The following is a 26,518-nucleotide window of genomic DNA, read 5'->3' on the forward strand; positions in this document are numbered from 1 at the left end:
GTTATAGGATGTTTAAGGGAAAGGGAGGAGGTATGGTGTATCTTAGTGATGGAGGAAGTTATGGGGTGATCTGGAAACTGTACTGGGTGTACTGGGCCAAGGTGAGATATAGTGTCCCAAGGAGAAAAAGGAGGGAGTTAAGGGCATCTAGGGGAGAGGCAGAAGTTATATAGGGTGTTTTGGCAATGGAGGTAAATTGTAGAGCATCCTAGGAATGGAAAAAAGTTCTAGGAATCTTAGGGACAAAGGAGAAATATAAGGTTTCTTGAGAAGGCAGAAACATTATAGGATATTATAGGGAGGAGAGTTAGTTATAGGTTGTCTTGGGGAAAAGGGGGGTTTTGGGTATGGATGAAGTTATGGGTTCTGAGGGACAGAGGGGAGTTATAGGGTATTTTGGTGTGGGGGGCCGTTATATTGAGTGTTAGGGGAAAAAAGCTTTCTTCAGACTGGATGAAGTTATAGAGTGATCTGGAGAGAAGGAAAACTTGGAGTGTCCTGGAGATATGGGGTGAGTTATATCTTGGTGAGAAAGAGAACTAGCTATAGGATGTCACAGGAAGATGGAGAAGTTATAGTGTTCTGGGGAGAGACAAGAGTTATTAGGTATCTTGAATATAGAAGAAATTATTATATCTTCTGGTGAAAAAGAATTTGGGGGATATTCTAAGGTTGAAAAAAACTCTTGGAGATATAATTTGTTCCTTTAAACAAAGGATCCATCAGAAGTGAGTTATGGGGTGCTTTGAAGGAAAGAGAGAGAAAGAATGCTATAAGATTTTACTGACCATTATTTCAACTTCCTAATGATCTTTAGTTAAGGATATGAAATCCAAATTTCTGAGAATAGACCAACTCCAGGAAGAGCCCAGAAACATGCTAGGTAGGGTAAGAGGGGGGAAGAGTCCCACCTTCATGATGCCATTCCAGTTGTCACCAGTAGAGACACGGAAAAGGGTCAAGAAGGCCATACCAAAATTCCTGAAGGTGGCATGGCGGCCCAGGCCCTCACAGGGGTGGGTTTCATCACACTCTAGGAAGAGAATATGAGAGAAAGGTAAGTCCCAAGTCAGCGACTTCCTTTGCCTCAGACCCTAGGATCCTCTAGCCTCTATTTCTTTGCTCCCAGATGAAGTTTCTACCCCACGTCCCAATCCTGACTCACCCAGGTCTCCAAAGAGCTCCACACCCAGAGCCGCAAAGATGAAGAACAATAACATGAAGAGGAGCCCCAGGTTCCCCACCTGGAAAAGAGGAAAAGAAAAGGCAAAGATGCATATACATTTCCTGACTCAGTCCCAAACTGATTTCCTCTGCCCCTTTCTCTGCCTCATGAAGGAAGAAGAATTGAACCCTTCAAAAAAAGGAAGAGTCACCAGGGGCCAGGAAAACACCAACCTACTGTCATCCCTCTCCCACCCCCGGACCCTGTGGTACCTGGGGCAGGGCCTGCATCACTGTGTCCAGCAGAGCTCGCATGCCTACTGCCATCTTCAGCAGCTTCAGCACTGAGAAAACAAAGGGACAGGGTGAGAGAGATCAGGGGCACCCAATACCCCTTCCCCTTCCTTCTTCCCAACCTCAGGGCCCCATTAACCCTGGTCCTGACTGCTGCTGGGGAGCAGGGTTGATGGGGTTCCAATGGAAGTGTTAGACTGCAAAGGGGCCAAGAACACCCCCCCCCCCCGGCAGAGAGAATGGAGGCTTGAGGGGCCTATCTACCTTCTTACTCAGCTGATTTGGGATGGGAAAGGTCAAACTGGAAGCACTGGAGAATGGTACAGTATATTGGGAGTTGGTCAGAAGTCCGAAAGCAGGCCAGATTCCCTTCCCTTCCAACCAGTTTAATATTGTACAGAAAAAAAAAATAGGTCTATTTGTTGGGTAGGGTAGACTCCAGCCCCAAAGGGATCTTATTTTCCCCATCCAACTCTAGGGTTCAAGCCTTCCTGCCCCCAGCTCTATTAGTCTCCAAAGACTAGACAGAAGAGCAATGTTAGAGACCCTGGTGTGGCTGGGGTGAGCCTGTAGGGCAGACACTGACCACGGGCAATCCGGAGCACCCTCATAATGCGGATGATGGTGGGATTGATGGGCAGTGATGCGTTGACCTCGATTTCCTCCAGAGTGATCCCCATGATGGATAGTAGTACGATGGCCAGATCTAGCTGGTTCCACCTGGAAACCCGAAACGTGTCTCCCTGGGGGGATGGAGGGATTCTGGGGTAGGGGCCAAGGGAACCCAGAAGGTGGAAGAGCTGGGTTTGTTGGGATGGAGGAGTGGGCCATGTAAGAACATTCTCTGGGACCCTGAAGTCAGAGTTGGAAGAGGCTTTAAAGATATAGAATCCATCCTCTCATTTTGTAGAGGAGGAAGGAGATGAACTGACCCAAGGTCACAAGACCAATGGCAGACCCAGCACTAGTATTCTAATCTTGTGATCTCCATTACTCAATAATAGTTTGTTCATTGCAAACCTGCTATTAAACTAGACTCTCTTTCTACCATACCATGGTGCAGGAAAGTACCCATTGAGAAATCGAGCATTGTTGGACTTTCCTTCCCCCTACTGTACAGTTTTTGTGAATTCTTAAGATCATAGATCAAAAGCCAGTAGGGAGACAGCTAGATGGCTCAGTGGATAGAGAGCCAGGTCTAAACATTGGAGATTCTAAGTTCAAGTCAGACCCCAGATGCTTCCTGGCTATGTAACCCAGGGCAAGTCACTTCACCCCCATTGCCTAGCCCTTACTGCTCTTCTACCTTGGAACCAACTCACAGTATTGATTTTAAGATAGAAGATAAGAGTTTGGGTTTTTTAAGAGTTGCAAGGGATATTAGAGGGCATCTAGCCCACCCCTCCATCATTTTACAGATGATGAAGCCAAGCTCTAAGAATGACTTGCTGAGGGTCACATAAATAGGAAATATCAAAGGTGGGATTTGAAATCCAGGTGTTTTGATTTCTCTTTCTATAATACCAGGTTGTTTCTTAATAATACCCAATATTTATACTTAGAACTTTAAGATTTGCAAAGCAATTCATAATTATTGTCTCACTCATGCCCACAATGACCTTGGGAGGTAGGTGCTTTTATTATTCTCATTTTACAGATAAGGAAACTGAGCCAAATAGAGATTAAGTGACATGCCTGGCATCATATAACTAGTAAGTATCTGAGACAAGATTTGAATTCAATTCTCTTAACCTTTAGGCCCAGAATTCTATCCACTGTATCACCTAGCTGCCTAGGTGAGTCTGATTATGGTGGGGCCTCAATCCCCCACACCAAGAGGGACTAGAACCCAGCTCTCCTGAGTGCCAGTTGAATGTCATTTTCATCCCACTAAGGAACTTTCCTGTTACTTCCTTCTCTCCACCCCTCCTTCTCACCCTCTGTTTGGCCTTTGTGTCTTGAATCTTGAGGTAAAACCATGGGCCATCTCCCTACAGGCCATCTCCCTTCCCGCCATATTGAGAAGAAGGCAGTGGGAGTCTCCAGGATCCCCCAAATCTATCTAGGTTGTCTAGAGAAGGAGAGTGATTGGGGACAGCACAAATTCTCTGGAGATTTGTCTGAAGGGGAACGTAGGCACCTCATGGTTCCAATGCCAATTACCTGTCCTGGAAGAATCGTCGGAAACCGAAGGCCACAAGCTTGAACACAGACTCCAAGACAAAGATAACCGTGAAGATGTAATTGCAGATCTTCAAAGCCTCATCCAGGATCTGGGAAGAACAGATGCAGGGGGGCTTCATTACCAATGCTGAAGGGACTAACACTCTCCTCATGGGACTGCTGGGGCAGAGTGTTGGCTTAGGGGACGAAGGGAGGGAAGGGGGATTGTTGTGTCCTTATATGAGCACCCCTGCCACTTATCTAATCATGGATGATTGTGGGTTATAAAACAAAATTGGAAGGGTTCTCAGAGATTGTCAAAACTTTATGAATAGGTAAACTGAAGCCCAGAGATGGGGAGGTACTTTTCTAAGAACACACAGTTCATAAGCAGTAGAGGTGGGATTTTAACACAACTCTAAATCTAATAATAATAGCATTTATGTAGCACTTTAGATATATTATTCTATTTAGTCCTCACTGGAGTAGGTGCTGTTATTTTCACCCCATTTTACAAGGAGGGAAACTGAGAATAAGGAGAGTGAGTGAATTGCCTGAGGTCATATAACTAACTCCATCTGAGGGGACAGCTAAGTGGCTCAGTGGATAGAGGGATAGGTCTAGAGATCAGAGCTCTTGGGTTCAAATCTGTGATCTCAAACTCAAAATTCTTCATTGTGTGACCCTAGGCAAGTCACTTCGCTCCAATCTTCGAGCCCTTATGACTCTTCTGCCTTGGAAGCAATAATTAGTGCTGATTCTAAGATGGCAGTAAGGGTTTTCAAAAAAAAGTGTTGGAGACGGGATTTGAACTTGGGTCTTCCTGACTCTAAGCCCAGTACTCTACACCCTGCGACAGGCCTCCAAAGGGGAGAAGGAGGAGGTCTCTTCTATATGTAGGGGATAAGGCTGGGTGTACAAGGGAGTGGGAGCATTCTTACCTGAGGCTGCTGATAATGCTCCATGGCCATGGTCACTACGTTGAGGCCAATGACACCCGTGATGAAGAGATCCAGGTAGTGGCTGGTACACATATGGTGGACGAGGAGACGGAACCTCGAGTAGTCTGAATAGTAGGGTTTGCACTGTGCTTCTGGTGGGGGAGAAGCCAACGACAGGGGCAGAGAGCAAAGAAACCATCAGGCAACTCCTGCCCCATCAATCTCCCCTGCCCTACCCCAACACAGGCTCCCCCAACAGCCACCAGCCCCAACACCAGAGGTGATCATTCTACTTCTATGAGCATCCCCATTGTTCCTACTCCCTCCCCAAAAGGGCCAATTGTTTTGGGGGGGAGTTGGAGTTGGGAGAGGGTATCGCAGGCATTTGCTCTCTCTAGTCTAAGCATTTCTACTGATACCTCTCCAGCTAGAGTGGGCCATTGGACATGCACAGCTCCTAATCCAGATTAGAGAACAGGTGAGACAGCTCTCTCCCCTGACATTCGGGGTCCAAAGAGCACTTGTCCCCCCCAAAAGAAAAAGAAAACCTCCTCCATCCTCCTTCACCTCTTCCTCTAGCTAGTTGAAAAAGGGGAATTAGATGAGGCTCAGTGGGGTGGGGGAGTGTGTGCAAAAAAGATTAAATGGAGCTGAGGATTTGGAATGAAAACTGGAGATTAGAATTGAGCCGTACTCCCAAGCTCCTTCCCCTCTGCACCCCCACACCCCATCCCCGTGTGCTCCTGGAGTGGAGGTGGAGGAAGGGGGTCTGGGTTCTGCTCCCATCCTAAATACAAGCTCTTGAAATCCTGGATGTTCAAGGAGACAAACTAATGTGCTCACCTAGTCTCTAATGAGGAAATGGCCAGCCTGAGACCATAAATTCAGGGCAGCGTGATAATGCATATTGGAGTGGAAGAGGCTGTCTGAGATCTAGCAAAGGCATAATATTACTCTTGTAATTAGCAGACGGGCTAGTGATTGAAATCCCTGCCCCAGGAGTACCAGTGCCCCTTCGAGGCAGTGAGGACAAATCTGGGGAGCGAGATCCAGCCCAGATCTGTGGATGGGGCAGATCTTGGGAGGGCAGAAAGGGTGACATTCTCCTCATTCTGGGGCCCTGTGTTTTGGGGACCGATCGGGCTCCCTGGCTACTCCATCAAACAGACTTGGATCTCAGACAGTCCGTCTCCCCCACCCCAGGGAGGTCGAGGAGGACATAAGCCCTTCAGCAGCAAGGACTGCACCCCAGGGGGAGGCCGGCTGGGTGCAACAGCAAGTTTTGACCCCAAACCAGCTCACACTCAGGGCTCCATTCTCATGTTGGCTATTTAACAGAGGGATAAACTGAGGCAGGATGAGGTAAGGAGGTGGGACCCAGTGGAAGGCTGAAAAACCGAATCAGCACTTGAAATTCTCTACAGGAGGATAAAACCCCAAACTAACCCAAACCAACAACCCAGCAACAATAAACAAGCTCAGCTCTCCCAGGGTCAACTCTCAGTTATCTAGACTAATGCGGAAAGGCAATGGGGAGAATAATCTCTGTCCGCCCCTCCCCACGCCCCCCACCCCAAGCATCCCAGGATTTGTCTTTTCAGTTTGGGGATCCATCCTGACTTTTGCTTTTTTTTTCAGCCACTGAAGATTGATCTTCGAAATGAATGATGGTTGACTCCACACGGTATCTCCCTGAGAACAGATATGCCAGCTCAGGGGGAAGGGGAGGCGGAGGGGGCAGGATGATCCGGGCTCTGAACAACAAAGGCCGGGCTCTTCCCGTGATGGATACCAGAGAGTTGACAGGAGCCAAGTGAGGACTCTTCCTTCCATCCCCAGCAAGAGCTGGAAGGGAGCTGAGCTCTGCAGCAGCTCTTAGGAGAGGCGGGATCTCTGGAGCTCTCCATTAATCTCCATAAAAGCTGAGAGCACCCGATCCCATTATGCTAAAATATGAATGGGGAATTAACCAAAATGTTTGAATACAATTAAGCTCGAAACACTGTCTCCTTATTAGCCCCGTTATTAGCAGAGACAATGCAGAAGGGAACTGGAGGGAGGAGGGCACCTTCCCCAGCCCTTCACCCCCAACCCAGCGCTTTATGCAGGCTTGATTCCTGTGCAATTTGGCAGGCCAGATTGAGGGGTCTCCACCTCTGCCTCTGCTCTTCTTCTATTGTCTGAGTGAGAGTCACCCTGGGGGTCAGCCTAGGGCCCCTGACAGGCAAGTCCTCCAAGACTCCCTCTGCTGCCCCCTCACTAAGGCCAGGGGCGCAAGGTTAAGCAGGAGGAGGAGGGATGTCTGTTTAGAGCAGGGTTGATCACTGACCATCCTAAGCATTCAGAAGGCAGCCTCCCCTGTCTCCCCATCCCTGTCCCCATCCTCACCCCCCACCATAGCATGGAGAAACACCTAGAAACTTCATCGGTGTTTCAGGGTCATAAAAACCTAGCACATCAGAGCTGGAAGAAACCTTAGCCATCGCAGGATCCAATCCATTTCACAGAGGAGGAAAGTGAAGGCCAGGAGCGGAAGTGACTTATTCAAGACCATAGAGCAGGGAATAGAACCCAGGTCTCCCTAGCTTCCAGTGCAGTCATTCCCCCCTTCTGGCACACTCCCTCTCTAGACCAGGTTGTGGGGTTTTACTTGGAGGGGGCATTTTTTTGACACAAATCCTCAGGGGGCACCCACCTGTGGACAGCCCATGTGGAAGAGCAGCCCTGGTGATCCAACCCTGCTTAGCATTCTCTTGGCTACACAGAGAGGGGCTAGGGTGGCACATCCCCCACATGCCTGGCATGCAGATTAGTGTAAATGTAGATTACCTTGTCAGGGGGCCACAAATTAAGTTGCTTTGGAAGCTACTGTCATAGCCACAGCAGCCCAGGGAGATTGGGGGGAGGAAGGGGGGAGAGGTACTGGGAATCTTACTGAAGTCCTTGGTGGATTGGGAATTATCCTGGGGTCCATGCCTTTCTCCCTTGCACCCATGCCCCCTTCCAGCTGCATGAGTCATAGCAGGCTCAGTAAATGTCAGACAAATCCACAAGATGGGAAGTGGGGCACCCCAAACTCCTGCCCCTCCTTGCCCAACACACCCAAGGACTGGGTGGCTGAGAGGAGGACGCAGGACCAAGGGTGAGAGCAACAGGCACGGTGGGTTAGTTGGGGTTATCGTTGAGTAGATTTCAGGCACAGACCAGGTGAAAGGGGGGAACCAAGTAGAGAGTGGGGAAATGAGGAGCCAGATGGACATGTGACACAGTCCTCCCCGTGGGATGGGTCACACGTTCAGCTCCTTTGACCAGGTGTGGTCTTTGGGATGGGGATATGGTGGGAAGGAGGAGGGTGCTTGATGGCTGTGGGGTTCACTGCCTACAACCAAGTTGGCTACAAACCAAGCTCCATCCTGATCTGTCCATAGTCAAACCTGCTTAGCAAAAGACTCGGCCCTGGCCACCACTGTTTCTTCCTCTCCTGCCCATCTCTTGGCACCTGAGAAGGAATTCCATGTCCCAGCCCACCCTCTACCCTAGACAGTTATTGAACGGATGCTCTCACTTTGGGGTCTAAGACTCCTTCCTATGGGGAGGAGAGCTGGATGGAAGAGGAAGAGGGGCCAGAACCATGCCAGAGAGTAGAAATTTTGGACATCCACCAATCACTCTAGACTAGGAGAAGTAGGGATGGTCCATTTGCCTGGTTAGACATAATGTAGCCACTTGAATCACAGAAAGCTACAGGCTCAGAACAGGGTGTCTAAGATTATGTGTGGCATAAGGACCACTGGGAGCCCCTGTTTTGGACCTAAATGACAGTATAAGCTCATATATAACTGGTGTGTGTGTGTGTGTGTGTGTGTGTGTGTGTGTGTGTGTGTGTGTGTGTGTGTAAGAGAGAGAGAGAGAGAGAGAGAAAGTTTATGTGTCAGGCTTTATAATCCACTCAAAATCATGGATAGAATCCCCCCCCCCCCATATCTGCTACTCTCCTCCTCCAATACAGTATGATAGGGAGCTGGGATTTTAACATTATCACATGTGGACCAGGGGGTCTAGACACAAAACAGAGCTGAAAGACTTCCACTGGCCACCAGCACTCCATGGTTATTCAACATTGAACACAGTGAGGTAAAGGCAGGTAAGGGGGTGTTACTGAGGCATTATATACAAAATGGACATTTAGGATTTCCCACTTTTGGCTGATCAGTGAGCCTTAAAAGACAAACCCTTGACTTAACTCCCTGTCTGGTGCCATCATAGAGCCTACTCCTGGCATGGGGCACTGACCCAACAGCCACATACCCATGAAGTGGGTCCTTTGTGAGTCCGTGCAGGGAGGGAGGCGTGCAGTGACAGAGGAGAACATGGCCAGGGTTAGGGGCTGGCACACAGCTGCTTGAAACTTCATGAGAGACTGTCTGGTTTACTGGGGATGAGGAGAGCAAGGAAAGCCATATCTCCAATGGTAGAGAGAGGACACTGTCTGGCCAGGAGCGCCCAAAGACAGAGTCTCCAACAAGTGGACTAAATCTTCTCCCAAATCTTTGGCTTTTGTGGGGAGAAGATCTTGGCTAACTCAGATCTTGATCTAATTCTTGCTGTTTGTAGCCCTGACGTAGAGATCGCATTTTCTTGACTATTAATGTGTCTGTTAAATTATTCATTGTTACATTTTAAAAACAAATCCTCTCTCCTCTCAATGCTCCCTCGGATCAAAGTCTCTTCTTTAGACAAAAGGAGAATAGAGAGATTTGCAGCTGTAATAATTGCCACTGCTGAGAAGCCAAGGGTGGTAGTAGTGGAGGAGTTGGGAAAGAGAGAGGACAGGATAGCAAGAGATTCGGGGAGATGGTCCAGCTTGTGGCTGGCTCTTGGACCATCATCTCCTGGTCTTTGCAGGGAAGGTTGATAGTTTAGAGGTGGAAGGCAAAGGCTGGGAACATGGCCTCACCTAGGTCCTCAGGCCCTGCCCAACTGGGCATAGACTCTGTAGGGTAAGACCCAGGATTTCAAATCGGCCTTCTTGGGTACACAGGAACCCTTCCACCCCCAACCCTCACCCCACAAGAATGAGATTGATGTATCATGGAAAGGAGGCAAATGACACATCCACGTACAAATGAGACAGGAACTGGGAAGCAGGCAGGGCCTGAGGTCAATGATACCCCCCAGGCCAAGCCCTTTGGACCGACTAGCCGCAGTACCTGGTGCTGGGCTGGCGGAGCTGCCGGGGGTTATTACATCATCCAGCATTAGATCTAAAAGAACGAAACGACATTGGTCACTGAATGGACCTGGTGGCATTGGGCTGGGCACAGAACAGCAGTTCTCGCCCTGGAAATACTAATCACTCCAATCCCAAATCTTGATATCTCTGACCCCGATTCTTATCTTCATTCTTTGCTCCTGACCCCAGTTCTGAACATCAACCCTCACCCCTGACCCCAGTTCCTAATCTTAAAACTATCTCTTGACCTCAGCTCCTAATCTCTATGCTGGTCTGACTCTAAAGCCTCTTTTTTTTTAATATTGGCTTAGCCCAAATTTTCATCTCAACCTTCACCTCTGACCCCCCAACTCCTATCTTCAACCTCAGTTTCTAACTTTAAATTTCACTCCCTTTCCCCAGCTCCTAACCTCAGTCTTCATTCCTAATCTCAGTTCCCAAACTCAGTCTTTTATTTCCAACCCCAACTCCTAACTCCCCTGACTCCAACGCCTACCTTTGCTCTTCACATGAACTTAATTACCTCTGACGTGCCCCCTCCCACCCCAACCACTAACTTGAAGCTTCACTTCTCACCCCAGCTCTTCTGAACTCATCCTTTACTCATCATCTTAAACCACAATTGGGCAGGCGCTCCCCTAATGGGAGGAATCAGTGCTGTAACAACAGCCATATTTTCTGGGTCATCAGAGACTCCTAAGGAGAAGCAATGAGTTCCAGGCTATCAGAAGCAGTGTGACAGGGACAGCGGCTCTGTCAGGCTATGGGAGGCATTCACGAGCAAACAGTGCCTCTGTGAGACCTTCAGGAGGGGAAGAGTGGGAACAAGGCTCCTATATCTCAGTAATGTGAGATTAGCTATTATGACTACAGATAGATGACGCTCACAGATCCCCAACTCTGCAGGGCTGGCGTAGGGGCCAAACATGTATCCTGAAAAATAAATTAAATCCGAAATTCATCTGCAGAGGGAAACAAGGAAGAGAGTGGAGGGGAGGTTCGAGTCAGAACACCGCCACTAGGGAGACAGAATGTCAAGTCAGCCTCAGACATCTCCACCAAGAACCCAGACTGAACATGCCCATCCAGCTAAGGAAGGAGGTGGGAGGTGAAGGGAGAGGTGGTGCCCAGATGCTATTTAGAGAACCTCATTTCCCATCTTTGCAACAGTGCTAGGACTGGCCAGAGGCTGGAGGCTTTCATGCCATTCCTAATAACTCGCTCAATAAATAGCACCTGTCTTCACCCCCATCATCCCAACTCTTTTTATTTGGGTCTCCAACATTATTGCTCTTTACTCCTGGCTCCTCTGAAAGGGTGAGGAGAGAGGGGACTAAAAACGGCCCTTAACTCGATTCACAAAATTCACATTCCAACAAGACGTGGGGAAAACTTTGAGAAGTCCAAACCCCTTGTTAATTTAGGGGATCGAGAAAGACGTATGGGCAGATTAGACAGTCGAACAGGTTCAGAAAATCTATCTGCACAGAGAGAGAAAACACATCAAGAGACAGGCAAAAGCAGATTGGAAAAAACCCCAACTGAAAGATAGAGACAGTCAGAAAAGAGACATCAACAGTGATAAAGAAACACGTACATTCAGGACATTCAGAGAAAGAGACATGAGAGACATTTAGATACTAAGATTAGAGAGAAACAGAAACACACACAAGCAGAGACAGGGTTAAGTACTGCAGAGAGACATATACAGAGAAAGAAAGATACACTGAGACATGGCAGAGAGGTACACATTAAAAGAGGGGAAAAAACCAGAAAGAAGCATAGATGCAAACAGGACCCATTTACACACATTGAAAGACAGATACACTGAGATAAAAGGACAAGCAGGGCTAGAAAGAGACATGCAGGCAGGAATGGAAAGAGGAGGATCAGAGATGCCAGGAAGCAGCGACAGAGACCTGTCAGAGATGGAAGGGACCTCCGACATCATTTGAATGTGGTCCCCTCATTTACTCTGAAAGCCGTTTGAGAGTATACGGGGAGGGGAAAGGGCTCAGGGCTCCGAGATGGTGAATGTTCAGCCAGAATGGAGGGAGGTTTGGAGAGAGGGGGCTGTTAAAAGAAGACTCTGGTGTATTTTGAGGAGGGGGGGCCGAGGAGAGGGCTTCAAGGTAACGGGACCAAGAAGGCTGAGAGGCAGGAGAGGAAACAAGAGACAATAATCCAAGATCGTTGGGCCATGACTATATGGAAAGTCACTCTGACCTCTGACCCAAGTCTTCTCTGTGCCAGGGCCAAAACTTGAAAAGATAAAAAAGAGACGGTCAAGAAGTCAGATAGTTTAGTTGGGAAGGGGGAGGAGGGAGGGTCTAGGGCTTTGTCTCATGCCACCAATTCAGAGACTTAACAAGAGACATTCTGTAGCCTTACGCTGTCTTGGACAGACAGGGGCAAACTCACCCATTTACTATGTTCACCCCTTTCATGTTATTCCCCCCCCGGGCTAAGCTAGGGGTCCCCTTGGCAGGTGTGGGGAACCCCAAAGGTCATGGATCTTACCCCACCCCGACAACAGGGTGGGGAGGGAGAGACAGTGAAGGTCTCACCTGGTATGGTTTACAGTGCTCTACTGGGAGGGATGGGGCAGGGACTGGATGCTGAAAACCATGCGGCCCTTTGGGGAGCATCTCCCCGGCCGGTGGGGCTCAGCTAGTCTCCATCATGCAGGGCACTAGAGGCAGACATGCTCCGGTGATAGGGAGAGAAGGTGGGAAGGAGGCGAGCCCCCTCCCCTCTGCCCCCCACCACCTGAGGTTACTAGGCCAAGGCCAGAGTCAAGCAGGAGTCAGAGAGATGTGGAAAGACTACCGACCAGCCATCTGCTTCTCCTTACTCCTTCTCTTTTTCTCCATCCGCCGTAACCGCTTCTCTTCCCGGCGCCGGGCCTCCTCCTCTTCCTGGTGTTGCCGACACTTGTGAAAGTTCTCTACCACCACACCCACAAACATGTTGAGCACAAAGAAGGCCACGATGAGCAGGAAGGAGATGAAGTAGAGCAGCATCCAGGGATTGTGGTTCATGATGGGCTGGGGAACAAGGCAGGACATAGGTACCCAGCAGAGATCTCAGGGCTCAGAGAGCCTCTTAGAAGTCTACCTTCTTGGGGGCAGGCAACTAGGTGGCTCGATGGATAAAGAATCAGGCCCAGAGGTGGAGGTCCTGGGTTCAAATCTGTCTCAGATACTTTCTAGCTGGGTGACCCTAGGCGAGTCACCGAACCCCCACTGCCTAGCCCTGATCGTTTTTCTGCCTTAGAACCAATACTGTGTTGGTTCTAAGGCAGTATTGGTTCTAAGGCAGAAGGTAAGGGTTAAAAAAAAAAAGAAATGTGTGACCCTGGGCAAGTCACTTAACTCCCAATGCCCAGCCCTTACTACTCTTCTGCCTTGGAACCAATCAGTATTGATTCTAAGACAGAAGGTAAGTGTTTTAAAAGGGAAAAGTGTTTTAAAAGGGAAAAAAGTTAACCTTCTTACTATATGTAAGAAATATACAGGGTAGGAAGTAAAAATTCCCTATCTGTGGGAGTAGAAACACAGAAGAAAAACAACTGCTTGATCACATAGGTCGATGGGGATATGACTGGGGATGTAGACTCTAAATGATCACCCAAGTGCAAACATCAATAATATGGAAATGGGTCTTGACCAAAGACACATGTAAAACCCAGTGGAATTATGCATGGGAAATGGAGGGGGTTAGGAGGAGGGGAGGGAAAGAACATGATTTTTGTAATCCTGGGAAAATGCTCTAAATTAATCAATTAAATAAAATTAAAAATAAAAATAAAATCCCCTACTGGAGATCTTCCCCTCCTCTTGCTCCTCCATTTTTGCCCTTAGATCTCTGACTCATAGCTCCAGGGCCTTGTACCCTTAAGATTAATTACTTAATTAAAAAATAATAGTACTAGTGACTCCTTTCCATTAGTTCCATTGCCTGGGTTCCAGAGGTTCTGTTGTCTTGGGTTCTTCCAACTCCCCTGTCTGGTTTTATTCAGTCTGGAAAGTCAACATGACCTGGACCCCCATGGACAGACTTCAGAAGCAAGAAGCATCTGGCCTGGCTCCACCTACCTGCTGGTCAACACCAACAGCATCTAGCCCATCATACATGATGTCCACCCAGCCGTCCTTAGAGGCCAACACAAACAAGGACATGAGGGCCTAACCAAGGAAAGAGAGAGAAGGAAATGTCACCTCAGGTGTCCTCTTGCCAAAGTCTTCGCATCCCACACCAGAACATCCTCAGTGATTAGTATGTGACAAGAGAAATTTTGAAAGGCAGTAAATTGTTAATTGCTGGTCAAGTCAAATTAACCCAGTCAAAGACTCCCAACTTCCCCAATATAGGTCCCTAAGAATTTTAGGAGTTCATTATTCAACTCCTCCCTTGAACACCCCAAGGTACCTCTAATTGGTAAACAGCAAATTGGGGGTGGTCCATCAAAACTGTTAACCCCTCCCCACCCCCATTGGTGACAAGTGGTCATATATTTGTCTGGAAGAACATTATCTCCCTTTAGCAATTAATCAAGTTCCCTTTGGGGTGGGGACACATTCCCGGTAGTGCTTAAGAACAAAGGAAATAGAAAAGTCAAAATATTGGTCAAAGCCTCTGATCCAGGACCTCTGACAGAAGAATAATAAGTTTATTTTTAAAAATTATTTTTAAACCCTCACCTTCCACCTGAGAATCAATACTGTGTATTGGTTCCAAAGTGGAAGAACAATAAGGGCTAGACAATGGGGGTTGAGTGACTTTCCCAGGGTCACACAGCTAGGAAGTGTCTAAGTCCAGATTTGAATCTCCTGTCTTTAGGCCTGGCTCTCAATCCACTGCACCACCCAGTTTCCCCCTAAAAAAATAAATTCTTAGAAGCAGTGACTCGATGACTACATAAATTCCATCTATTATCAGCTTGTGGGGACCTCCAAGATCCTGGGAAGCTTCTCTATTCTATAGACCAAGACTTGGAGGCCAAAGGGACCATCATTAAAATGCCTGGCTTCAACCAGGCAGGAGAATAAGCAATAGAAGCCCACAAAATTTTAGTACCAATAAGGAGGGGAAGAGTCAAGTCAACTGGTATTTATTATGTGGCAGGTACTGTGCTAAGTGCTAGAAATATGCAGAAAAGTTAAAAGCAATAAACCAAACAAACCCAATATCTGCTCTCAAGAAGTTTAGCCTCATGGGGAAGACAACATGGAAGAAGCAAAATAGGGAAATTTGAAGTGGAGGGAGAGGGGAAAGCCAAGATCCTGGGTCAATAACATTGTTTTCCATTTTCTCCGCCAAATTCCCTCCTTCATGGTTTCATCGCTCCCATCATACTTACCTGACCCAGGTTGTCAAAGTTGTATTTGTGCCTGACCCACCGATAACTGGCCTCAGTACAGTCCGACTTGTTGGTGATATTTCTCGTGTCCTCACCCTGGCAGATGAAAAACTTCCCTTTGAAGAGCTGTCCCCAAAGAATGACAAACACATACATGCAGAGAGAAAGAGAAAAAAGGTCATGAGTGCCCAAAGGACGGCAAGATTTCTCCCGCCATATCCCCACCTCATCTCAGCTCCACAGAAGGGACTTGAGGTGGGAGAAAGAGACCCATTTAGGGAAGCAAAGGAATCCTCCTCCTCCTGGGAGCTAGTACAGTGTCTCTGGGGAGACTAGAGCCTCAATTCAAGAAAACATTGGGGTGTCCCTTCCCTTCCCCCAATTCCTCTAACCAACCCCCACCTTCCCTCATAATCCTGATTGCCCACTTGGTCTGTGCCCTCCCTGATGTGATGGAGAGTACTTGGGTGTACAAGGGGAGTGGTAGAGGTCTGATCAAGGCACAGGTAGGAGAAAAGAGTGATTTGAGGGGCAACTGAACAAAGGCAAAGAATGGGATGACCTGGAGAAGGGGTGATGGGAGAGGGAGAAGGTAGTAACCGATTAGGATCATGGTTAAGAAGGGAATGGTGAGAGGGAAATGAGAGGGCTGAATGAGGGCTCTCCGACTCTCTGCAACAGATTTCCATCCCTGTAAAGAAAGTAAGGCTGAAAACAATGTGGTCAGTTCTTTGCTAACTATCAGGAGATGGGAAGTAGGGATGGGGGGAGGGAAGGCAGGAGATATGTGAGCACTGTGTGACTTCTATGATGAGATGATGAGTTCCCATGCCTGGCTCCTGTGGCCGGAGCACTGATAAGAGACCAGGAGGCAGCCCTAGCTGTATGACCCTGGGGAAAGCTGTGAGGAGGGGGATGGCGATGGATGGAAGAGAATCAGTCACCTGGGAGACTTCAGCTTCTATAAGAACAATCCCAACCCTGATGCCACCCAGATGGCTACAGCAAGGACAAACAGAGAGTCAAGGGTTCTGAATGCATGTAGGGGAGATAGAAAAACGAGGGGAGGGTGGAATTGGGAAGTGAGGCTTAAGCATTTCTTGAGGCTAATTTGCTTCCTTGCAATGAGTAGGGAACCACCACGATAGCTTTTATTATTTTTCCTCCATGGCCCCTCCCCTGCTCCCCCATCCATGGCTCCCACCCACATCTGGTCCCGCTATTCCCTGTCGGGATCTCCCAATCCTGGGGCCAAAGCAAAGCAAAGTTCCCTTTCTGGGCTGGGGGCCAAGTTTCCCCAACACCCCCCCCAGCCCCACCCTCTACTTCCTGTCCCGTCTGAGGCCTGCGCCTGCTGCTAACTGGGCCCAGCTGTCTAGGCTCCTGATCCCCAGGCTGGCCTCCTACCCTTGCTATCCTCCTAGGGAGGAGTATAATGTAAGGGAAGGGATGCTGGTCCTGGATCTGATAAGTGAATTCACTGCCTGAGCTCTGGGCATGGTCAGAGAAGGGGACACCTCTGAAATCCTGATTCCCTTTAGGTCCCCAGAATGTCCAAACACCTCTTGGCAATGGCCTGTTTACATTTACCAACTCTCTTCTCCCCACCATGGGATTCCCAAAGGGAATAATGGAGGGAAGGGAAAGAAGAGAGGACCCCTGTTCTGCTCTGCTCTTTGTTGTTATTATTTGAAGGGGAGAGGACAGAAGAAGAGAATGGCAGTGGCAGAAGCCCCAGCACACTGACTATTGACAGCTTTCTGAAGATTTTCCCAACTCCCTCCGATGGGATTATTTCCACCCTTCATAATCAGCTGCCCCCCAATCCTTCTCACTCTTAGTCTTGTACTCTACAGATTCCCCAGTCCTCCTAACCTGAACTCCCAAGATGCCAAAGATGATGAAGAAGGCACAGCAAATGACCACAATGTTTCCAATGGGTTTCAGGGATGACATCAGGGTCTCCACCACCAGTTTTAGCCCCTGGGCCCTGCTGATGACTCTGAGGGGGGATGAGGAAGCAGTGTCAATGATAATGGGAAAGAAAATCTCTGGGGCAACAAAGAGGGGGAACAGGCCAGACTCCCAGACTCCATGCTAGGATCTCAGTCCTCCTCTTCTCCTTTGATATTCCCTGGAAACTCAGTTGCCCTCAATGCCACCAATCCCTGGTGCAGGTCACTCCAGCACAGAGTGGCCAACTCCAGGTTATAGCCCACCTATTCCTGCTCTTTGGGGTTCCATTTCTCCTTTTTTGCACCCAAATCAGTTAACTGAAGAAGCATGGGAAGGGGAGATAGAATTGTAAATAGGCTTGGATTATTCTCTTAGGGGCAAAGTGTCATTGGAGAAAGTATTGCTTGGGAGATAGTGACAACCCCTGAGGGAAGTTAGGGAAAGGACAGAAGTCATACCTGGGGTGGGAGTTGGGGGAGAGAGAATCAAGAGTCTTAAAGGAAGAGTGCTACCTTGTGGGCAGCATCCTCTGAGGGAAGGGTCAGTCCCTTAGGTAACAACTTTAGGAGGAAGTCACATTTCCTGAGGGAAGGATATTACTTTAGGGCAGATAGTTTCATCTCCTGAGTGATGGATGTGTTACCTTGAGGGGAGGGTAGTCATACTTCCTGAGGGTGTTACCTGAGTGGTCGGAGTGTTCGGAGGAGCCGAAGCACCCTAAGCATCCCCAGAATCTTGGTACCACTGTCTGAGACCATGGAAACCAGGATGTCAATGACAGAGATGAGCACAAGAAGCCCGTCCAGTACATTCCAGCTGCTCCGAAGGTAAGCCTTCTCCCCAAAGCACCAGCCTAGGGCTACTACCTGTGGATCCAGTTATCCAACCATGGTCACCCATCAGTCTTTTTATCCTAGTCTACCCCTTTCCTGAATCTCTTCTACTGAACCTTTTATGCTTTCCCAACTCTATTCAACTCTATCTGCTCCATTCTTCAACTCTCTTTGATTCAAGCTTTTCCCTTGCCCAGTTTTCTATTCAATCCAGTCTTCCTGTCTCCTCCATTTTCCCCTCTCTGACAGCCTGTTTCCTTCCTCAAAATCTCTTGTACTCAACCCAATCTATCTCTGCCTCAGTTCTATACTACTTGCTTTTCTCAACTCTTCTCAATCCAATTTAGTTTGTCCCTCTCCCAATCCTCCTTTATCCAGTCTTTTCCATAACCTCCTCCCAACCCATTTTTCCCTCCCTCAATTATTTCAACTTGGGCTGCCTTCTCTCTCAGATCTCCCAAACTCCAACTTTCCTCTATCCAACACAGGCTATCTTTCCTTCAACTCTCGCCCAATCCAGCCAGTCTGCTACCCATCCTAAGTCTCTCTTCCATCCAACTCAGCCTGCTTCCTTCTCTTTCCTTTTGTCCTACACCTTTAGGCACACCCAGATACACAGTTACTTTCTGCTTCACCTCTTCACCCTGTCCTACTGTACCCTCTTTCTCTAAGCCTCCACCCCCATAATCCACTGAGTCCCAAATCAATGTTGTCTGCCCATCACCTTCACTGTCATCTCAGCCAGAAAGATTGCAGTGAAAATGTAGTTGGAAAGCGTCAGGAAGATTCGCTCCTGAGAAAGAAAAGTTGAGAGGTGATTTTTTGATGGAAGGGAATAAACATTTATATGGCACCTCTTATACGTTAGGCACCTAGTAAATGCTTTACAAACATTATCTCATTTGATCCTCACAACAGCCTTGCAAGGTCCCATTCTACAGTTGAGAAAATTGTGGCAGAGGTTAAGTGACTCACCATGAATCTCACAGCTAGTAAATGTCTCAAGCTGGATTTGGAGTCAGGTCTTCCTGACTCCAGGATCAGTGGTCTACCCATTGTACCACTTAATCACCTTTGATTGCTCCCCCTCAAACTCTATCCATGACAAATTTGCACAGACATACACAGTCCAGAGAAAAGAGGTGACATATTCAAAGTCACTCACATGGTTATATCTGTAAAGGAGAAGCAAGCTCTGACCTCACTTTTGGCCCTTATTCACTCTCTCTCTCTCTCTCTCTGTCTCTCTCACACACACTAAGTCTTTCTTAATTCATCTTCATTTTAGTGTCTTCCTTCTTAATACATAGTCTGTTCACACATATCTGTTCACTTGTCTCTTTAATGAGATTGTAAGCTCTTTGAGGGCAGGGACTGTCTTTTGCTTCTCTTTGTATCTTCAGTACTTGTCACACTGTCTGGCATACAGCAAGGTTTTAATAAATGTTTATCCTATGACTGACACCTTACTTCCTTGTTTTCTGGATCCTGGCCCAAGCCCATTGAAAGTAAAGAGCTACAATCCCAGCTGGGATTCTATTTCCAGATATCTCCACTATATAATTTTGGGGAAGGGGGCAGGCAGGGCACACAGGAAAGAAATACTTTCTCTTTGATATCTGTAAGGATAAGAATCAATATTTGGAGCTAGGAAAAATGGAGACAAAGAGAAAAAAGGAACAGAGGAAAACAAATGAGCAGAGACCAGGTGTAGGAAAGAAGAGAGAAAAAAGGAGAGGGGAAAGAGGAAGGAAAAGGAGAGAAAAGAGAAGGAAAAGAGGAAAGGAAGAAGGAAGAGTTGGAATGAAAAATAGAGATGGAGAGACTAGTATTGGCAATACAATGGAAAGAAGATGAGGGATGAGAAAGGAGATGAATGTCTCCAGAATCCTGTCCTTTGGGATCCTGCCTCATGATGAATAATGGGCACAAAATGGCCTGAGCTTCAGCCCAAGTGGGTGGAGTAGGGAAATTGAGTCTCTGTCTCCCCACAGCATGGTCCACTCAGCTCCTGGATCTGCCTTGAGTAACCCTGACTTATCTCTTTTGTCTTATCACCTGGCCCCTTCCTAGTGGAAAGAGAATGCCATATTGCAGAAGGAGAAAGTTGGGGTTGGGACATACTCCCAAGTTGCTTTCCTCCTCCCAAGTCCCAGAGCCCTGACAAACTTCCCTGTCACTGCCACCCCCATTCCCAAGGCTCACCCTTAGTTCTCGGGTTGGCAGCTTCCACCCTAATGGGAAACAGAAGCTGGAATGGTATCCAAAATCTAAACAATGGCAGGAGGAGGGGGTGGCTCCTCTGGCAACATCCAAATAAGACATATAAGATACTAAAAACAGAAACCAGACAACTATATCCCACCCCTCCAGCCTCTCCCAACTCCAGCCCAGATAAAAGCTGAAGTTACCAGTAAGGAGGAATCACCTCCAAATTTGGGGCCCAGAACTAGTGAATGGAGCATTTTCCAAGTCTCTGGAAGGTAGCTAAAGAAAAGTAGCAATTGTTCCCTGAAAATCTGTGGACATAGGCACTGGGCCCTGGATGTAGAATAGGGAGGAGGCTTGCCCTCTCTAAGCCAGCCAAGGAACACCCCCAGGATGCCAGGCCATTGGGTAGAGGGAAACTCTTTGGAGCCCACGTTCCTCTATCCTTCCAGGGAAGTCCAAGCAGGGGAGGTTCCTCAATGCCACCACTACTAGGCCTAAAGCTCCTGGGCATCCCTCTTGACTATCATCTTGACCTTAAATCAAGGATACTTTAAGCTTGAGGGCAGAGCTAAGAAAAACCAAGATAAAAAAAAGAGGACATAGAGACTAAATAGCAACTACTCTCATCTCCTTTCTCTGTCTCTATCTTCTCTGTTTCTGTCTCTGTGTCTGTCTCTCTCTCTCTTTCACACCCACACCCATAAATATACTCTCTGGCAAATACATACTCAGTTATATGCGAAGAAATCATCTCCATCCAACACTCACTCATACATCCACAACATGCACAAACTCATTGACCCAAAATTGCTTTTGCCACCAAGATAGGGAAATAAATATTCTCCCCATCAATGATAGGATTGTCGTGATGATCAAATGAGATAACATAAGTAAGTGCTTTGAAAACCTCAAATGCTATTAAATAAAATGCTAGCTATTATGATGAGGACAATGCTGATTTATTCCCCATGCAGCTGGGGAGACCATGTAGAAGAGGTTGAGGTAAAGGATTCCTTTAATGGAAACACCATTTGATGTGGGTACAATGACCAGATTTTCCAAATCCCAAACTGGGTACAAATGGCCCAGCATCTTTTCTCTGCTGCCACAATAGTGTGGACTTTTGAGCTAGTTGGGGGCCTTCGGGTCTTTGGAACAAGAGGTGGTGCTCAATTGCCATCATGAAGATATGTCCAAGAAATGTGTGTTCCATGTGAGTCGCAAATAGACAATGGTAACTTGAGTTAGAAAGCTTGCATTTTTCCAAGTGCTCTCAAATGTTCCTTTAACCTATACTTCACTTTCTATAACTCCTAGTCTCTTGTGACTTATGTGTATTTTTATTGTAACATTTGCTGACTCCATTAATTCAGTTACTACTTGCCAAAATATTAGAATTTCCAGGACATTTCGATGGTTTATGAGGGCAATGGGACAGAATACTTGAAATGGGGACAATCCTGGAAAATCCAGGACACAGGATTGCTCCAGGCATGTGGAATAGGGGCCGGGTGAGAGGGTGTGGATAGGGTACTTACGGCACTCTGGGGGTCAATTTTGGGACGCTCCATGGCAATGGTGATGCAGTTGAGAAAGATGATGACCAGAACAACATGGTCAAACATCTTGTGGGTGATGATTTTATGGCACATCAGTCGGAACCTGGCCCAGGATAGAGACATATAGAGGAGAAAGAGACAGGGAGATAGGGAAAGGGGGGTATGCCATGGGAAAGTGAGAGAGACAAGAGAGAGTGATCACAGGATAGAGACAAGGAGAGACACAGGGATGATACTCAAACTTTCTTTCCCCATCCAAGACCCTACTATGCCTGGGGTGGTCAACCCCCAAAAGCCCAAGGGTAGATCAAGCTGGGCAGAAAGAGGCTACTTCACTCCTTTGGGGGTCTATCAAAGTAATTGGATAAGAATGGCGAAACCAGGGTTTCATAGGATTTAGAGTTGAAAGGGATCTTGGAAACTATCTAGTTCAACTCTCTCATTTGATAAACGAGGAAACAGAAGCCCAGGCAGGTGAAGGAATTTGTTCAATGTCACAGATTTAAGTGTCATAAGCAGAGATTTGAACCCCAGTCCTCTGACTTCAAAGACAATTCTTTCCCCACTGTACCACACTGCCTCCCTAGAGATCAGGGTCCCCTCTTACTTGGACTGAGGAGGGAAGATGTAGGCAGACCAAGTATCTCTCTCCCTGCAGCAGGTGGGGAGCCAAGATCGAATCCATGCTCGTATTCGTTCCCCTTTGCTCTGCAGAAAGAATAGAGACTGTGAAAATAAGAAGGGACCAAGGTCCAGACTTTGCTCCATTTTCTCCAAGTTTCTATTCCCTTATCCCACACCCTCCCTTCTCTCATTTTTTTAGGATCACAGAATAAGAACCAGGGGACCATCTAGTCCAACCTCTTTTGTTTCATATGTAAGGAAAATGAAGTTCAAAGTCACATAGCTAGTTCTCAACCCCTCTCCTATCTTCTCAGAGCCCCTTTCTCCCCATCCCCCATCTTTTCAACTCCTCTCCTTAGCCCCCTCTTCCCATCTCCTCAGAACCCCCTCCCTATTACCTCAGCCCCTCTCTCCTCATCTCCTTAACTCCTCTCCTTATTACCTCTCCTTCCATCTCTTCCATCTCCTCAATCCTCCATTTCTTCAGTCCATTTAACCCCTCTCTTCAGCTTCTCTCTCCTCCATCTCTTCAGCACTCTTAACCCTATCTCAACCGCTCTCTGATTCCTCTCATGCTATCCTTACCTCCCATTTTTGCCCCAGTGATTCTCCTCTCTTCCCCTTAGTCCCTAACTTCTGCTGCTCTCCCAGATCCCCCTTCTGATGCCCTGCTCTTCTTGGAAAACTACAATCTAATCTAATCTAATCTAATCTAATCTATAATCAACATCATCCCAATCACATCTGTTTATTTAGAGATGCACCTGGGTAGAGGGAACAGATCCTATCCCTTTCAAATCTCCTCATCCCAAAGTCCAATCATCCCTGAGATCTGCTCCCAGCCTCCATCACACCCTTTTATCCTTCCCCAATACCCACAGCTTAATTGAACTGGACGAGTTGAAAGAAGGAATGTTCAGGCAGGGTGATGAATAAGATCTCACCCTAGAATTAGGGAATTAATATGGGGGAGGGGGAGGGGAAGAATCAGCCCAGAAAGATGAATGATTAGTTCCTCCCAGGCACAGAGGGAGGGCTATGAAAGATTCATACACATATGCCCCCAAACCCATCCATATCCACCATCTACCTCAGAGCCAACACATCCAGGCACAAAATGAAGCCTGTACCCTTATTTTCTGGGTCAGAGCAGTTGGAGGAACTTCCAGGCCAATGGAACCAAAAGTTGCCCAGATCCTACCCAAGAGGCTATTACCATCTGGGATCCTAGGGGAGCTGAACTCCACTGAGGGAAGACTGCAAATAGAATGTTCTCTGTGGCCCACATTGGGGGGGGGGCGGAAGGAAGACAATGAAAGGCTGACCTCTAAGGAAAGCAACCCCCTCCCTTCATTTTAGCTCCAGTACTTCAGTGAGGCCCTCACCATATTGCCCTCATCATCGGCATCCTCCCCTTCTAGCTGGGCCTCATCCAGCTGCAGGTTCCGGTCAGGATGACCTGAAGCTGTCTTGCCGTTACAATCTTGGTGCTCTGAGGCTGAGCTCTGGCCACTGGCCGTGCGATATACCCCAGGCACTTGGAGTTTGTCCTGGAGGTCAAAAGAACCTTTGGCCTCTCTGTCCAGAGAACCTGCCCGGGGGTCACTCCCCACCCGGCTGGCCTGGTCCTCATCGGAGGTTTCATCCTCCTCCATGCTCTCCCGTCCTTCTCCAGACAGCAGGGACCGACGCTCCCCACTTGGACTCCGTCGCTTCAGGCTGGGCGCCCGGCCAAGACTGTTCCAGCTGGACCGCCGGCTGTTCCAGCTGCTTGCTGCACTCCAGGGGCTGTGGGGAGAGCTTCGGACACTGGGCTGGGGAGGGGGCCAAGTGGGATGAGAGGTCAGCCAAGCAGCTCTCCCCTCTTTATCACATTCTCAACCTCCTCCTGCATTCATGGTACCATCTCTCCCCACAAATGGTTAGGGACAGGGACAGAGGATTGAGATGGGAAGAAAGAAGCCAAGGAGGCTTCATCATCTGCTGAATTCTATCCATCCTCTGAAGCCCAACTCAAATGCTGTTTCCTCCATGAAGTCTTCCCTGATCTTTTCCCCTAGTCAGGAGTGACCTTCCTCTCAGACCTCCCAGAACATTTGTCTTGCACCTCTCAAATACATTTACCATGTAATTTGCACGTATCATCAATCACTGGGTCAGATTTAGAACTAGAAAGAACTTAGAGTTTATCTAGTCCAGTCTCCTCATTTTACAGATGAAGAAACTGTGACCCCAATAGATCAGGGTCACATAGATAATAAAAATTTGAGGCAGGATTTTAGTCTGGATCTTTCTGATGCCAAGCTCAGTGTCTAGTCCATTCAATCTGTGCCTAGGTCATTCTGCTCAAACTAGAAAATACGTTATATCTTTGTTGTTGTTCTGGCATTTTTAGGTATGTCTGATTCTTCCTGACTCTATTTGGGGTTTTCTTGGCAAAGATACTAAAGTGGTTTGTCATTTCCTTTTCTGGCTCATTTTACAGATGAGGAAACTGAGGCAAATGAGGTTAAGTGATTTACCCAGGGTCACACAGCTAGGAAGTATCTGAGGTCACATTTGAACTCAGGTCTTCCTGACTCCAGACCTGGCTCTTTATTCACTGAGCCACCCAGCTGCTCTCCTGGTGTATCTAGGATTTCACAAGGGCAAGGTCCATGTCTTCTTTGTATATCTATCATAATGCTGGGCAAATAGTAAGCCCTCAATACTACCTATTATTTTACCTGCTGTCCCTTCATATCAATATCTACCACTCTCCTCCAATTTTCTCTTCCAGGGCCCCAGGCTCCCTTGAAATCTTTCAATCTTTCTTTCTCTCTCTTTCTCTCTCTCTTTCTCTCTTTCTTTCTCTCTTTCTTTCTTTCTCTCTTTCTTTCTCTCTCTCTTTCTTTCTTTCTTTCTTTCTTTCTTTCTTTCTTTCTTTCTTTCTTTCTTTCTTTCTTTCTTTCTTTCTCTCTCTCTCTCTCTCTCTCTCTCTCTCTCTCTCTCTCTCTCTCTCTCTCTCTCTCTCTCTTTCTTCCTTTCTTTCCCCTTATCTTCCATCTTAGAATCAACACTGTGAATTGGTTTCAAAGCAGAAGTGTGATAAGGACTAGGCAATGGGAGTTAAGTGATTTGACCAGGGTCACACGTTTCTTTGTTTCTTTTCAAAACCCTTACCTTCTGGCTTAGAAAGGTTTTGTTTTGGTTTCAAGGCAGAAGAGTGGGAAGGGCCAGACAATGGGGGTTTAATGACTTACCCAGGATCATACAGCTAGGAAGTGTCTGAAGCCAGATTTGAACCTTCAAACCTTTTCCATGCATTTTCTCCCTTTGATTGCCTACTACCAGCTTTGTACTCCCATCCCCTCCCTCCTCTGTCTCCATCTGCCTTCCAACATCAAGTCTCCAGCCCCTGTCCCCTCTCCACCCTGCAATGCACACACAACCCTACCGGTGACTTCATCTCATGGGCCCCATTGGGATCATTGCAGCCACTGCCACTGGGTCGTCGAGAAGCAGGACCTGAAGCCTCCCCCAACCCAACACTCTTGGGCAAGGGCATGGGTGTAGCAGCGGTATGGATGATGAGAGGGGGGAGAAGGCTTCTCCTCAGCTCTGGGTGCTCTCCTAGGGACATCACTGGATTCGAGATGGGAAGAGGAAAACAAAGATCCCAGTTACCCCTGGAGCCACCCGACGCTCCCCACCCTTCCCTCCTGCTCCCCAGCCCAGGAGCAGGGGCTACTCACAGGCTAAGTGCTTCTTCCTGTCTCCCTTCCCATCCAGGCTTGGTGAGAAGAAATCTGTCTCTGACTCAGACTTGGTGGCATCTCCCTAGAGAGAGGGAGAGGAGGGGAGAATCAGAACTCTGGCACTTCCCGACATGGCAGGGAGCACTCGGGATTACACACAGAAACACCACAGGAACCATTGATCACAACATAAGCATGCACTCACACCTGTTCACACCAGGAGGCCCTGTCCTCACAGAGCTGGAATTGCACGGACGCCTCTGACCTGGACCAGCCAGTCCTAACTCCCACGGCCACTGGCAGAACTAGCTCGGCAGGGCGCTCAGCTCCCAGGGACCTCAGGTGCCAGAGCTGGATTGTGCTTGAATGGGAGTGGGATTCAGTGGTGCCCAAGCTCTGACTCTGAAGTGGCAGACGGAGCTGTCTTATGGTTAAATGGCC

At 47.8% G+C, this 26,518-nt stretch overlaps 1 protein-coding gene across 44 annotated transcripts in view; it reads right to left on the minus strand.

Annotated features, from left to right (window-relative positions):
- The window catches only part of CACNA1G (calcium voltage-gated channel subunit alpha1 G), a 94,917-nt gene that overhangs the window by 11,750 nt on the left and 56,649 nt on the right, over window positions 1–26,518 (minus strand). For 15 of the 44 annotated variants that reach the window (XM_056816644.1, XM_056816630.1, XM_056816620.1 and 12 more), the window contains 18 exons: window positions 26,075–26,159; window positions 25,777–25,964; window positions 23,726–24,154; window positions 22,324–22,424; window positions 21,696–21,819; window positions 18,671–18,739; window positions 17,795–17,979; window positions 17,033–17,159; window positions 15,158–15,283; window positions 13,893–13,982; window positions 12,650–12,842; window positions 9,773–9,826; window positions 4,563–4,714; window positions 3,622–3,731; window positions 2,045–2,178; window positions 1,438–1,508; window positions 1,166–1,244; window positions 912–1,033 (listed from right to left, as the gene is read on the minus strand). In XM_056816644.1, coding sequence (XP_056672622.1) covers window positions 912–1,033; window positions 1,166–1,244; window positions 1,438–1,508; window positions 2,045–2,178; window positions 3,622–3,731; window positions 4,563–4,714; window positions 9,773–9,826; window positions 12,650–12,842; window positions 13,893–13,982; window positions 15,158–15,283; window positions 17,033–17,159; window positions 17,795–17,979; window positions 18,671–18,739; window positions 21,696–21,819; window positions 22,324–22,424; window positions 23,726–24,154; window positions 25,777–25,964; window positions 26,075–26,159 — 2,439 coding nt within the window. Of the gene's footprint in view, window positions 1–911; window positions 1,034–1,165; window positions 1,245–1,437; window positions 1,509–2,044; window positions 2,179–3,621; window positions 3,732–4,562; window positions 4,715–9,772; window positions 9,827–12,628; window positions 12,843–13,892; window positions 13,983–15,157; window positions 15,284–17,032; window positions 17,160–17,794; window positions 17,980–18,670; window positions 18,740–21,695; window positions 21,820–22,323; window positions 22,425–23,725; window positions 24,155–25,776; window positions 25,965–26,074; window positions 26,160–26,518 lie in introns of all 44 variants that reach the window. The other 29 variants (XM_056816647.1, XM_056816646.1, XM_056816632.1 and 26 more) reach the window with 3 other exon arrangements.

This window comes from Monodelphis domestica, chromosome 2 (assembly GCF_027887165.1).
Source record: "Monodelphis domestica isolate mMonDom1 chromosome 2, mMonDom1.pri, whole genome shotgun sequence".
Classification (NCBI taxonomy): Eukaryota; Metazoa; Chordata; class Mammalia; order Didelphimorphia; family Didelphidae; genus Monodelphis; species Monodelphis domestica.